Below are 15,310 nucleotides of genomic sequence, written 5' to 3' on the forward strand. Positions count from 1 at the left end.
TCTTTCTTCTTAAAACTGGAGTTTTTCAAAATATATTTTAGTTCTATAAACCAATTACGAAGCTAAATTATATGATGATAAGCATAATAAGGTTCAGTTCCATTTAAAAATGGACAACAAAAGCTCAATTTTAAAGCTTAATATTAAATTCAAAGGTGCCCCACTTCCCCCTAAGTAGCGAGTGGAAATTAAGAATTTATTGAACTATTAAAATTTTTTGCTGATCAAAGTGGATTTTTTTTTACTGACCAAAATTAAATTTTTACAGACCATTCGCAATTATGATTCCGGTAACATCTCTTAGATTTTAGGCCTTAACTCTATCGTCTCCTTTGGGACTCTGGGTACTCATGGAAACAACAATTTTTTTGGATTATTTAGAATCGATAAAATTCCGATTCTTGTGGATGAGTACAAACTATAAGGATGTCCAAATCTAGGATATTTTTTCCAGGATCCCAATTAGCTCCTGAGCTTAGATATTTTTGGTCAAAAATCGTGAATTTTCGATTTTCTGCTTCCTTGCAGATATTGTGACTTTTTTGATATTTCTAGACCCGAATAAGGAAAAACCTCTCGGGACCAATAAGTATGATAACTAACAATTAGAGATTACATAAATTCGAAAAACAATTTGTTCTTAAATTTTCAAAAAACTTGTTCAAACTTGATGGGCACTCTCGTCCGCAAAAATCTAGAGGTCAAATATAAGGTTATCCTGCCAATGCCCGCCATTTGTTTTTGACACCAACCTTGTAAGAAAATTCCAAGCGGGAGCGAAATTTTTGCCAATATGGCCGATAATTTTGACATTTGGCAGCGAGGGAGATTGCTTTCAGGGAAGTTTTTCCTATTCTTCCAGATTTTGGTGAATTCTGATTGTCCAGGAAGTGTTTTTTTGGCTCTTGAGAAAGCTTAATGTGTCTGCAATAACATCGTGTTGAGAGAAATGTGTTTTAAAGTGTTTTTGTGTGAAATATTTTGAGGAATCTGTTGGCAAGCAGGAATTTGGTGTCGTCTTGATCACTTCCTGGACATCTCAAAAGATACTGGTCAATAATTCTTCTTGTTTTTGTGATCAATATTGTAAAGGAGTCATTTGACACGCAAAAATAATTCACAAAATTGATATTATTGGCTTTTGGAAAATTGAAGTTTGTCTCCTTTTCGTTCTTTTGGGGACGAGAGTTCCCACGAGTTTTCCAATTTCCCAGAGGCGGAGAAAATTCTTTCTCTACAAAAGTATCATATTTGACCTCTAAGACATACAATAAAGTGAGTTTTACTGAAATTCGCTCGCTGGATATGTTGTGGTCCGGAAAGAGTTAACAGACCAGAGCATGATTTAGCTAAGAGACAGCATAGCACAATTATATTCGCAATAATGGTTAAACTACTTTTCTATTGTTTTCCACTAAGTCATCTCTCGGCTTAAATCGTGAGTCTGCCTGGGGCATTAGATCGTGAAAATATTTTGGTATGAGATCACATCTCTATATTCCTCAAAGGTTTTTACACACGTCTTTCCCATGCTTTTTCTTCTTTTAGGACATCACAATACATTGAAATTAGTTCAATTTAATTTGAAATACCACTGAGTGGTATAAATATACATATCCAAAATATTTCATATAGCGTGGAATAAGAACTTCGTTTTCATGATTTATTTGTAATTTAAAATGTGTGTGCTGGAGTCTTTACTGACCAATAATTTGCTTGACCTTAACCCTCTAACGAGTAAGACCGTCTCCAGGCGGTCTTCACAAAAATCACATTTACAGCGACAATAAAGGTTTTGTTTATTTAAAAGTACTATAGTGTCCTCGGTAATAGTCTTATAAACATCTCTTGAAAGTTTGAACTCATTTGACTCTTCGTTTTGTTTCTATTCCCAGTTTTGTGTGACAGGTCAGAGAAAAAGCAACAAAAAATATTTGTGCAAAAAAACTCATTTCCAATTTCCGTAAAAATACCGATTTAAAGATATCTGACTAAAATAAATTTATTTTTTACTAAAAGATATGTCATTCTACTTTGTATATTTTATTTAAAAAATTTGAAAAAACTAAAAATGTAAATTTTAGAAGCAAAAAGAGTTTCAAAAATTTTTTTATATTTTCTCACCTAGCGCCTAAACTAAAAAAGATAATGAAGAATGGATGGGTTTTTCAACTTTATTGGATCATAATTATCCTAGAAAACATTGTTTTAGAACTTTTTTTCGCATATTAAAGAAAACACCGTTAGAGGGTTAAATATTTTTTCCTAAAAAAAATTGATTTGATGATTTGAAGAAGTATTTTCTCCTTCATTTTGACTAGTACCGTTCTTAAAATACGATACTATGCTTTTCTTAAACACCGCTTGTAGTACTCAGGAATGAGCCTCAGTGACCCTTATATGTAAAAGTGGCGCACTACTAAGATGCTCAGGAATTTCTTTGAGCATTACTGACAAAGAATGTGAAGCATTCTTTGAGAAGATGCTGTAAAACTTAGTAATTTCTTTATTTCTTGATTATACACTCGTTATCACTATACCACAACACGTTTTCACCTTAAAACATTAGCGCAATACAGCAAATCTACTCTTATTGAATGAATTTGTCTGAAAAACACTTCGCAATCCAAACGCTAAACGCAAAATGACAACAACTTCTACTGATTTCCCCTTAAATTTGACTTGGATCTATTAAAGACTTGTAGTATGCTCATAGCAGTCTTTAAAATTTACAAATAAGCGTAAAATTCAGTCGAGACGAAGTTTCGAGGCATTTCTTCATATACCGATTGGATATTAATAAAGAAAAAGAAGATGCGTTCAGCAGATTATTTACAGGGACAAAATGGATTTTCGTGGGTTCGCGGCACAGCTACAGCGACCATCTTTTTTCAGTCGGTATGGTGGTAGGAATGACGGTAATGGTGAACTAATAAATTCCTAAGCACGTTAAATTACATTTAAAAAAAATATAATTACATAAAATAGAATTACACAAATATGTATAAAAACGAAAATTTTTTTGTGATTTTTTTTAATTATTCTGATTATGGTCTTATAACAGGTTCATATCCGTTTATAATATTAAATTTAGAGTATTGCATAAGCATTCTCTCAGAAGATATATAGATGTTTTATACGATTGTCTCATTGAACTCTTCAGTTTCCTTTCACAGTAATGCTTATAGAGTCATTTGAGCCCCTTAACACTTGGAAGGACCCTAGTGGCAGCCGCTGCCAATTTTGTTTTCAATTTTATTTTTCATGATGAAGAATGTATCATTTCGCCAGAAGGTCTGATTGAATGCGTGCAGAATTTATCTGGCTATTATTTCGTTATAAATTTTTTTTAATAAAAATTAAATATTAATGTAAATATATTGCAAAAACAAAAAACTGCAATCGGAAGGACCAAGTGGCATTTTGCTGCCATATGCATTTTATATGGAAGTTTGACGTTCTGCAGATGTAATTTTCTTAATTGTTAGTGTATAAAAGCCTTAAAAGAACAAATTGAAAGTGTTTTTGCAAATTATTGAGAAGAATTAATGGGGAAAGTGACATGCCTTTGAATGCGTCAGTTTTTGAATACTTCAATTTTTCTCTTATTTCCCAAAGCTAAAAATCCATTTTGTTAAGCGAAGTTAATAGAAAATAGTTCATAGTATTAACTATTGTTAATAAAGTAGAATTTTTGCTTTGAAAAATAAGACAAAAAATGAAACATTCAAAGGCAGACCACTTTCCCTTACTCCATGATTCTGATAAAGATGAAAACATCGAATGGTTAAAAATCTTTATATACAGTACCCAAGGAGATGAAATTTCTAATTCAGACACCAGAAAAGAACTGACTAAAGCTCCGAATGTTTAAATATAAGTAAAAATATCAAAAGGGACAGATAATCCTAACCGGCTTATGTAGGTGAGATTCTTAACGTGAGCTAACTCAGTTATCTTGAATAAAATTCGTGAAATTATACAAGTTTTGTATTTGAACCAAAATGTCAAGGATTTGGATGAACTGACAGAAAAGTGTTATATGGGTGAAATGTAGACCAGAATGTTCTCTATAATTTTGCCGTAGAACTTGAACTCATCGATTACTCAGAAGCCAAGATAAGCGAGGTTTTTTGTTTCTTAACTCGTTTTTTCATCCAGAGTGCCCCAAGTGTTCATTTGTTGAACTTCAACTAAATCAAAGAATTGTTGTATTTTGCGGGACTTTCCATTTAAACCCCTATTTTAAGTGTCTTGGTGGAGTAGAGGCAGTCAAATTGGCATCTGAGTGATTTCAAAGCGTTATTATGGGAAAAATCAATTTTTTCACACTTAAACGGCAAAATCGGAGTGATAGCGTAGTCTGAGCGGAAAATGATGTATGGACGAAATGTAGAGACAAATGTGCTCTACAATTATGTTGAAGTAATCATCAAAATCGGTTCAGCGACAGTCGAGATAATTGAGGTTATGTGATATTGAAATTGGTTTTTCGACTGTGGCGCCCCTGGTGTTGGTCCCACGAAGTTCAAACATTCTAGAAAGTTGTAGCATTTAGTGAGATCTTTCGTTTAAGCCCTCATTCATCAAAATCAGTCACATAGAACCGGAGATATGATTTTTTGAATTTCGTGAACTTTGACCCCTCATATCTCCGGTTCTATTGAAACCACAGCGCACATACGCACCATTTTGGAAACGTCCTAGACTGGACTACAACATACTAAAATTTCATTAACTTGCACAATGCCGTTTTTTGAGAAAAGTGACTTTGAATTTCGATGAATTTTGACGCTATCACAGCGCCACCTGTGGTGACTTTTTGAACTTCCATCTGAAAGTGCTCATCGAGACGAAACCAAAAAGGTAAAATTTAGGCCGCTATGTTAATTAGAACCGGAGATAGAGGCCGGTCAATGTTCGAACTTTGACCCCTTATAGCTCGGGTCAGGGGTTATGGATCGACTTAAGGTTTTTTTTGTTTGATAGGTATAATCAACGGCTACAACATACTAAATTTTCAGCCCGATGCACAATGGAATTTTTGAGTTATTTAACTTTTAAGATTTAAAAATTTTCTTTTTAAAAAAAGCGCCCCTAGCGGTGGTTTTATGAACTTGCGATGTTAGAAGAGGAAGTGGCATTTCACGAGAGCTTTCCAAAAAGCCCTCACTTTTTAAATTCTGACAATTAGAACCGGAGCTATGGCCATTTTAAGAAATTTTTTTGGACCCTTATAGCTCGGGTCAGGGGGGTCGGGGGACCTTAAGTTTGGTATTGATGGAAAGCTCTAAGGCCCAGCTATAACATACTAAAATTTGAGTCCGCTGAATTCCATAGGGGCGGAGCTATTGAGAAAACAAAAAAAAGGGGGGTCTTCAAAATGGCGGAAGGAGGGGTGGGGGGTGGGGGGTCTATGCACCAAGTTGCAATTTTCACCCGATATATAACCTTTGCCGAAAACCGCAAGTCGATATCTTTTTTAGTTTAGGAGCTATTAAGCTCCAAAGAGCGGCCGGCCGGCCGGCCGGGAACGTAAAATAGCCACATATATATTCGTGATCAGGAAGTGCTGAAACACATTTTGGCCAAATTTGAGGTCGATCGGACGACATGAAATTTTGTTAGGATTATAGTAGGTGAGATTGTTAAGAATCTCACCTAATATTATGTAAAATTCGATAAATGGCAGCGGCTGCCACTTGGTCCCTCCGTGACACTCTTAGTTAGGGTTCTACGAAGTGTTAATGGTGCGCCACTTTTACATATAAAGGTCTCAACGACTATTTTAGGTAGTCTAAAAGCGTTACTTAAGTAAATCGTTCTTTGAGACTTTCTGATAAGCCATTATTCGGGAATTCTATAAGACTATATTAAAAAAAAATGTTTCTTGGGTAATTCGTTTCTCGGTCCAATGGCCAAGATCATAGTGTACCTAATATGAAACCCTTACCGAAAACCACAAGTCGATATCTCTCTTAGTTCTTAAGTTATTAACCCTTTGAGGACGATTGGGTATCACCGGTGACCCAAAAATGAAACTTTTCCTACGGCTTTCTAAAGTTGTATTAGGTGAGATTCTTAACAATAACACCTAGTATAATCCTAACAAAATCTCATGTCCTCCGATCGCGCTCAAACTTGGCCAAAATGTGTTTCGCCACTTCCTGATCACGAATATATGGGGGACAAAGTTACGTTCCCGGCCGGCCGGCCAGCCGCTCTTTGGAGCTTAATAGCTCCCAAACTAAGAAAGATATCGACTTGCGGTTTTCGGCAAAGGTTATATATCGGGTGAAAATTGCAACTTGGTCCATTGACCCCCCACCCCTCCTTCCGCCATTTTGAATACCCCCATTTTTTTTTTGTTTTCTTAATGGCTCCGCTCCTATGGCATCAATCGGCCTCAAATTTTAGTATGTTATAGCTGGGCCTTAGGGCTTTCGATCAATATCAAACTTAAGGTCCCCCGACCCCCCTGACCCGAGCAATAAGGGTCCAAAAAACAATTCTTAAAATGGCCATAACTCCGGTTCTAATTGTCAGAATTTAAAAAGTGAGGGCATTTTGGAAAGCTCTCGTGAAATGCCACTTTCCCTTCTAACATCACAAGTTCATAAAACCACCGCTAGGGGCGCTATTTTTAAAAAGAAAATTTTTCAATTTTCTAAGTTAAATAACTCAAAAATTCCTTATGCAATCGAGCTGAAATTTTAGTATGTTGTAGCCCTTGATTATACCTACCAAACAAAAAAACCTTAAGTCGATCTAAAACCCCTGACCCGAGCTATAAGGGGTCAAAGTTCGAATATTGACCGGCCTCTATCTCCGGTACTAATTAACATTTTAAACTAAATTTTGTGTTTCTGATTTCGTCTCGATGAGCACTTTCAGATGGAAGTTCAAAAAGTCACCATAGATGGCGCTGCGATAGCGTCAAAATTCATCTAAATTCAAACTCATTTTTCTCAAAAACGGCATTGTGCAAGGTAATCAAATTTTTGAGTATTGTTGTCTAGCCTATGGCGTTTCCGAAATGGTGCATAAGTGCGCTGTGGTTATAATAGAACCGGAGATATTGGGGTTCAAAGTTCACGAAATTCAAAAAATCATATCTCCGGTTCTATTTGACCGATTTTGATGAGTGAGGGCTTAGACGAAAGATCTCAGCAAATGCTACAACTTTCTAGAATATTTGAACTTCGTGAGAACAACACCAGGGGCGCCACAGTCGAGAAACTAATTTAATTATCATATAACCTCAATTATCTCGACACGTGCTTTACTGATCTTGATGATTACTTCGACATAGTTGTAGAGGACATTTGTTTCTACATTTCGTCTATTCTTCATTTTCCGCTCAGACTACGCTATCACTCCTATTTTGCCGTTTAAGTGTGAAAAAAGTGACTTTCCCCATAATAACGCTTTGACTCCAATAAGATTCCAATTCGACTATTTCTACTCGACTATGACACTTAAAATAGTTTTTTTTTTAAATGGAACGTCTCACAAAATACAACAATTCTTTGATATAGTTGAAGTTCATCAAATGAACACTTGGGGCGCTCTGGTCGAAAAAACGAGTTCAGAAACAAACAACGTTGATTATCTCGGTTTCTGAGTAATCGATGAGATCAAGTTCTTCAGCAAAATTATAGAGAACATTATGGTCTACATTTCACCCATATATCACTTTTCTGTCAGTCCATTCAAAACCTTGATATTTTGGTTTAAATAAAAAAAAATTGTATAATTTAACGAATTTGATTCAAGATAATTGAATGGCGTCACCCAACTTCAGCTCTAAATCGAATTTGCATACATTCCGAGTTAGCTCACGTTAAGCATCTTACCTATATAATAAGCTGATCTAGGCTTATCACTAGCTTTTGCTCTAAAAAGTTAGAAAAAACGATTTTTTCGGAACCTCATTTTTTGACCTTCTCGTCCTTAAAGGGTTAAGCTCCAAAAACTGGACGGAAGAAATATTTAGCCCAGTGAATATGATCAGGAAGTGGCGAGACACATTTTGGCAAACTTTGATCACGATTGGAGGACATGAGATTTTGTGGTGATTGTAGGTGAAATAATTAAGAATCTAACGTAATATATTGACCTTAATACATGAAAATAAGTTTTGAGAATTTATCATACTAAATATTGTTGAATTTGTCGGTTAAGTTAATATAATACGATAATATTGAGGAAACACCAGAAAGTTTGCTCCAAATCAGAGTCCATACGAAAATCTCTTTACATGATATCAAATTTAATATTTTGAATTGAATTGTCCGTGTCGCTCATATTTGAGATGTTGAATGAACTTTATTGTATCAAATTCTTCAAATTTTCTAGATCTTGGTCTTGTTGTTAGTCTCAGAATTAAAGCTAATATCGACTTATCAGAATATAGAGTTTATATAATAAAAAGTGTTAAAAGTTCGCTGTAATTATAATGAAACCGGTGGTTATGGAGGGTCAGAGTTCACGAAATTTTGAACTCTATTTCTGCGGTTCTAATTGACCGAATTTTGACGAATAAGGGCGCAAATGAAAGCTCTAATTTTCTAAAACATTTGAGTTTCATAGGACCGTAGTCAAAAGTGATATAGAGCACTTGCTCTATGATCAAGTGTCCCGGGTTCGAATCCCCTTTAGGTCACCAGCAATTTTTCTGGCGTTGTTCCGGATAGCATTCAATAAACTCCACTCCACTTGATTCCACGGGGCATGGGACTGACAATTCAACTTTTTTATATTAGGAAAATAATAATGTAGGGTTAATTAAGTTAATTCAAAACCTGCTTCAAATGGAAATTTTTCGCTACTCCAAATGGACACGTCACTGTTTTCGTGATAAATACAGTACTAAATTACTATAATTATATATTTTCTATACCACTGTTTCATTATTTAGTTAATTTTTCTCCAAATAAAGCGAAAATCCATTCATATTCACAAATTTTAATTTGTTAATTTCTCAGAAAAATTAAAAGTGTACCTTTTCACCATCGAGTTTTTCATCGATCGTCCATGTTTTTCAATGAAAAACACAATGAGGTGACTGTTGTTTATTCGTTTCGTTTAACATTTATGTCATATTTCTGGATAATTTTAGTTAAATTAAGTGCTAATCTTTATTGTTAACGGTACGTGAAGTTTTCAAATGAAATAATTACCTATTTCGTGAACAAAAAGGGTTTTTCTGAAGTGTCTGCAAATGCTTCAATAGGAACCCCCGGAAATATGATTTTTTGAAGAGATTTTTTATTGTTTTAGAAGAGAAAGGAGAAAAGACCAGGAATAAGAACAAATCCTTCACTCAAGAGCAACTCAATAAGGTTTTGGAAGCTTTTCGTCGCGGTTTCAGTTACGCTGTTTGTCTCCAATTAGAAACTTTCCCTTGTCTCCATTTGGATTAATTTGTTTCCAATAGAAGCATTTTACGCTCGCGTATTTTTCTTGTATTTAAGAAATTTTCAAATTATATCTAAAGAATTTTCACTAAACAGTAACATTCTAGAAGAGTCTAGGAGCAAATTTATGTAATTCTCTTCAGAAAAAATATGAACTTAATGTGTTGAATCTTCTGTCAAAGTTAAAGCGTCTGAAAATGGTTTTGAATTAGGACATTTACCCTATGTGTAGAAAATCTCGCTTCAGAGAAAGATTTTAAAGAAAGATCTTTCAACAATTTTCTGACATAGTTAAAGTTCGTCACATGGAGGAAAGCGGCACTCAAAAAAAAAAACCGCTTAGAAACAACCAAATTGAATTATCTATCACCCTTAATTTTTAGTGTTTTTTCCCTTTATTTTTCTTCTTCAGTAGGAGGCAGCTGCCCCTTTTGCCCCTAGTTGGGCTCGTCCATGCTCAAAATTGATACATTCAAGTTAAATTGCATTTGTATTTTGCAAATAATGATTTTTAACAAGCTAAAAATAGAATATTAAATTAGTTATTAATATTCCCCCTGCTAAAACTTTTTCCAGATTTTAGAAATCTATTCAAAATCTTTTTTTTTAGATCAAAATTATGTAAAGACTGACCGAAATATTTTAGCATAATGTATTAATCGATTGGAAAAAAAAATATTGTGAAATCTACAAAAAAAAAATCAAAAAGTATTTAATAAAAAGATGAAGAGATTTTGTGGAATACCACGCATTCGCTTCTACATTTGGAATTTTATTTTCCATTGCTAAATTGGATAAGCAAAGTATTTGTAGGGAGCCGAAGGTAAATTTCCACAGAAAAATCGTCCCAATGAAGGGGTTTTCTTTAGAATTCTGTTAACTTATTGATTGATTTGAATAATTTATATAGCAAAAACCACCGTAATGGAAGTGATTCAATACAACACAGTTACTATAAAAAAAGGTCATTACCAATTGGGAATTGGGACATCCACATAATACCAACAGTTCAAAATTCTGAAGCTGCTGGGCAAACAGAAATTATTTAGAAGGAAATGTATGAAGCAATTACCTAATGAGCAGAGGAATAGTGAGCCTAGTGTTATTGATAAGGTACCTTCTGTCGTCGTTGGTGACGGCTGGATGGATAAGGAGATAGGAGAGTATTTGTTGCACCAGCTCAGCGGGCACCAGCTGCCTCACCGCATCCTCCACGGCTATGGGTACAATTGCCATGTAGACCGCCTTGGCGTCCTCATTTCCTGGCTTCAGTAGTGGCAGGTACGTCAGCAACTCACTGAGTATGTCTTCTTTGCGCTCGCGTTTCCCCAGTGCCTCATATGCATCCGCCTCGTAAATAACCGAGTCCTGAGCATCGGATTTCCCGCCCTTGTAGGCTCCCAGAAGTTTTGCCAAGAAGACGCCGTTGTTGCTGTTACTCTCAAGGATCTGCAGGCGTGACTGGGAGTTGTAGTTCTGAGCAATGTTGTACTCAATGGACAGTTGCAAGAATTTGAGATTCGCAAAGGGAACTCGCTTCAGGAGGGCGTACAGCATCACAGTACGCTCGCATTCATTCCACTGTTCAAACAGTGTCGTCACGGTGCCCATCTTCATCAATTAATGGAAAAATCCATAAATCCTGGAAAATTTCACAATGATCTCCAAAAGATTACTCACCTGCTCGCAGAACACCGTTGATGGATGTCCCGGATATTTCATGTTGGCCTCTTGTCTTCCGGAAACGTTAATTTTGGGCCCTTTCCTTACTCTACCTCCTGCGCTGTCCCTCGCAATCGCTCCTAGGTCTCTAAAACAGTGTCAAAGGGTCAGAAAAAAACCGTGAAGATTAGAAAAGGTATCAAAATCCCAAGCTCAAGTTTAACTGAATTCTATACAGAAGCAACCCTAAAAATCGCCCAAAACTCCTCGATATGACCGTGACAACTGGCTTGGTGGCTAACAGTAACCTAACAGTACCTGGGTACATCTGGCCAGATAACAATGCCTCAGTAATCCTGAGCAATCAGGTTTTTACCACTTTTTCAACTTTCTGCGCGCAATCAAATATGGTGGGTGGACACAAATATTCGCATTTCTCTACTTAATCTTTCACATAATCTACACGACAGTCACAGCAGGATATAATCAATTGACCCAACAATAGAATTAGCGCAAAAATACGTACCTCAGAGAAGTCAGTGGTGTAAAATTTCACAAAAAATATCGGAGTGTTTCACGTTTCGAATCCCTCAAATCACAATCACGACAAAAACACACGAATGCATTCGAACAGAAACCGAAGGTATGGTAGGGTGTCAAAAACCCAAACCTTCAACCCAAAAATCCAATGAATTGCTGCTAAATTCACAATGCTTCTTGCAGTTTTTCGGGCAGTTTAAATTTGAATTAATTTTTAACACTAACCGGCGACTGGAAGCAATTTATTCGAGAATTTATTACACATTTTTAAGGAAAAGAAAACAAATTATTTCGTTCACATATTAGGTGAGATTCTTAATAATCTCACCTACTATAATCCTAACAAAATTTCATGTTGTCCGATCGAGCTCAAATTTGGCCAGAATGTGTTTCAGCACTTCCTGATCACGAATATATATGTGGCTAAGTTACGTTCCCGGCCGGCCGGCCGCTCTTTGGAGCTTCATAGCTCCTAAACTAAAAAAGATATCGACTGCGGTTTTCGGCAAAGGTTATATATCGGGTGAAAATTGCAACTTTTGGTGCATTGACCCCCCACTCCCCACCCCTCCTTCCGAAATTTTGAAGACCCCCCTTTTTTTGTTTTCTCAATGGATCCGGCCCTATGGCATCGATCGGGCTCAAATTTTAGTATGTTATAGCTGGGCCTTAGAGCTTTAGATAAATACCAAACTTAAGGTCCCCCCACCCCCTGGCCCGAGCTATAAGAGTCCAAAAAAAATTTCTTAAAATGGCCATAACAATTCTAATTGTCAGAATTTAAAAAATAAGGTAGTTTTGTAAAGCTCTCGTGAAATGCCACTTCCCTTCCTAACATCGAAAGTTCATAAAACCACCGCTAGGGGCGCTATTTTTAAAAAGAAGATTTTTCAATTTTCTAAGTTAAATAACTCAAAAATTCCATTGTACATCGAGCTGAAATTTTAGTATGTTGTAGCCGCTGATTATACCTACCAAACAAAAAAATACTTAAGTCGATCCATAGCCCCTGACCCGAGCTATAAGGGGTCAAAGTTCGAATATTGACCGGCCTCTATCTCCGGTTCTAATTAACACTTTGAGCTAAATTTTGGATTTTTGGTTTGGTTTCAATGAGCACTTTCAGATGGAAGTTCTAGAAGTTACCACAGATGGCGTTGCGATAGCGTCAAAATTCATCGAAATTCAAACACATTTTTCTCAAAAACGGCATTGTGCAACTTAATGAAATTTTAGAGTGTTGTAGTCCAGTCAATGACGTTTCCAAAATGGGGCGTAAGTGCGCTGTGGTTATAATAGAACCGGAGATATTGGGGTTCAAAGTTCACGAAATTCAAAAAATCATATCTCCGGTTCTATTTGACCGATTTTGATGAGTAAAGGCTTAAACGAAAGATCTCACCAAATGCTATAACTTTTTAGAGCATTTAAACTTCGTGGAACCAACACCAGGGGCGCCACAGTCGAAAAACCAATTTCAATATCACATAACCTCAATTATCTCGACACGTGCTCGACCTATTTTGATGATTACTTCGACATAATTTTAGAGGACATTTGTCTCTATACTTCGTCCATACATCATTTTTCGCTCAGACTACGCTATCTATCCGATTTTGTCGTTTAAGTGTAAAAAAAATGATTTTCCCATAATAACGCTTTGATACCAATACGACTCCAATTTGACTATTTTTACTCAACTAAGACACTTAAAATAGGTCTTTTTTTTTCAATGGAAAGTCTCACAAAATACAACAATTCTTTGATATAGTTGAAATTCACCAAATGAACACTTGGGACGATCTGGTCGAAAAAACGAGTTGAGAAACAAAAAACCGCGCTTATCTCGGCTTCTGAGTAATCGATGAGATCATGTTCTATGGCAAAATTATAGAGAACATTCTGGTCTACATTTCACCCATATATCACTTTTCTGTCAGCCCATCCAAATCCTTGATATTTTGCTTTAAATACAAAATTTGTATTATTTCACGAATTTGATTTAATATAACTGAATGGCGTCCCCCAACTTCAGCTCTAAATCGAATTTGCATCCATTCTAGCTCACATTAAGAATCTCACCTACATAAGCCGGTTAGGATTATCTGTCCCTTTTATATTTGTATTCTAAAATTGAATAAATAAAATGAATAAAATGATATTTTTATATTAATTGCTGAAACTACCATTTTGGCAAACAATATAAGCTGAGACTCCTACCCTTTAGAATCCTGAGGTCAAGTGACTCTCGACCTCGACTCGACATTAATTTTCCTCTACGTTTTACGTAGAGGCAGTGATACCTGATGACAAATTATGAGAATTCACTTATCAGTCTGACATATTTCCAAATTGTGCGTAAGGGCCTTGTCAGACCTGAGGATTAGCCGAGCGAGAGAAGGCTTAGCACAATTATATTTAACATAATGGTTAAACTTCATTTCAATAATTTTCCACTTAGTCGTCTCTCGGCTTAAGTCGTAAGTGTGTCTAGGTCATTACTAAGAATCTCTAAAAATCTAAAACCTGAAAATAGATACTTGCAAAATTATATAGAAGAACTATATAAGTAAATTTGTTTAAATCTTTAAATTTGTGCAATACCTGCGACATTTTTACAAGGAAAAGTGAAAAATAGCTTCACTTTTTATTAGGCTTAATATGGGCTCCTGCTCAGCTTTTTCGGTACGAGGTGAAATCCGACCTTGTCAGATCGAGCCTAAATTTTGGATTCATGAATCATGAAATATCTATATTATATGCACTAAAAATTGATTCTCATGGACGTTTCGTCCGTCCCGTCCCGTCCCGTCCGAAATACAAATGCTTCTGGAGAGAGCACGGAAAGAGATGTACCCTGGCGACCCTGGCATATAACTGTTTTTTACTCAACGGACTCCGGTAATATCACTTTGCAAGGGGATGGCAAGCGCTTTGCATCAAAATTACTCCGATAGTGTCTTTTTCCTATTATCGAACTAAATAATAATATTATTTATTCATATTTTGATCTATTTGACGTTGAAATGGCACCGTTATGTCCAACGCACAATAACTTTTGTTTAGTAAACATGTTTTCGACATTTCAATGAGAGTGAGTGAGATCTAGATCTAGTCGTCTAGCTCATTCTCATGGGCAATTTTGAAAGCATGTTCACAAACAAAAGTTATTGTGCGTTGGGCATTAGTGTACTAACGTAGTATTTTTAACATAAGAATTTATGCTTCGCCATATTTGTTTTATGATAAAATTCTGATATTAACCAATGTAAATATTTTAGAATGCAATAATTTTCTTTTTGTGACTTTAAGCGTTTTAACGAATTGAAAGTTTTTGAACGTTTCGTATATATACCAGAAACATCAAGAAATTCATTTTAATACTAAAAATCCTAAAAATAGTCTTAGGCAACGTAAAACTTCAATTTTAACTTGCTATAAAAAGAGAGGAAAACCGTCCCAAATTTGCGGAGTGCTCGAACTCACGTGTTTATCTTTTCATATGCTTTTGGGTACATACCGCTTTATTACTGATTAAATTAATTGATAAATGAAAAAAAAGCATTCCGAAACATGAAACTGCTTAAGAAAAGTAGATTTTAAAATATTTTGGCATGAGTACCAAGCATACGAACAAATGAAAAAGTAAAACCGAGAAATGTAAATCATTTACGGATGTATTACCGATT

At 35.6% G+C, this 15,310-nt stretch overlaps 1 protein-coding gene across 3 annotated transcripts in view; it reads right to left on the minus strand.

Moving 5' to 3' along the window:
* The window catches only part of LOC129801725 (protein Smaug), a 28,084-nt gene extending 16,303 nt beyond the window's left edge, over nucleotides 1–11,781 (minus strand). The window contains exons 1-3 of one of the 3 annotated variants that reach the window (XM_055847018.1): nucleotides 11,608–11,781; nucleotides 11,100–11,229; nucleotides 10,537–11,030 (exon numbers count right to left, since the gene is read on the minus strand). In XM_055847018.1, the coding sequence (XP_055702993.1) occupies nucleotides 10,537–11,030; nucleotides 11,100–11,141 (536 nt within the window). In that variant the 5' untranslated portion in view covers nucleotides 11,142–11,229; nucleotides 11,608–11,781. Of the gene's footprint in view, nucleotides 1–10,491; nucleotides 11,031–11,099; nucleotides 11,230–11,399; nucleotides 11,577–11,607 lie in introns of those variants that run through there. The other 2 variants (XM_055847017.1, XM_055847016.1) reach the window with 2 other exon arrangements.
* Nucleotides 11,782–15,310: the final 3,529 nt, after the last annotated feature.

The sequence above is a fragment of the Phlebotomus papatasi genome, chromosome 2, assembly GCF_024763615.1.
Source record: "Phlebotomus papatasi isolate M1 chromosome 2, Ppap_2.1, whole genome shotgun sequence".
NCBI lineage: Eukaryota > Metazoa > Arthropoda > Insecta > Diptera > Psychodidae > Phlebotomus > Phlebotomus papatasi.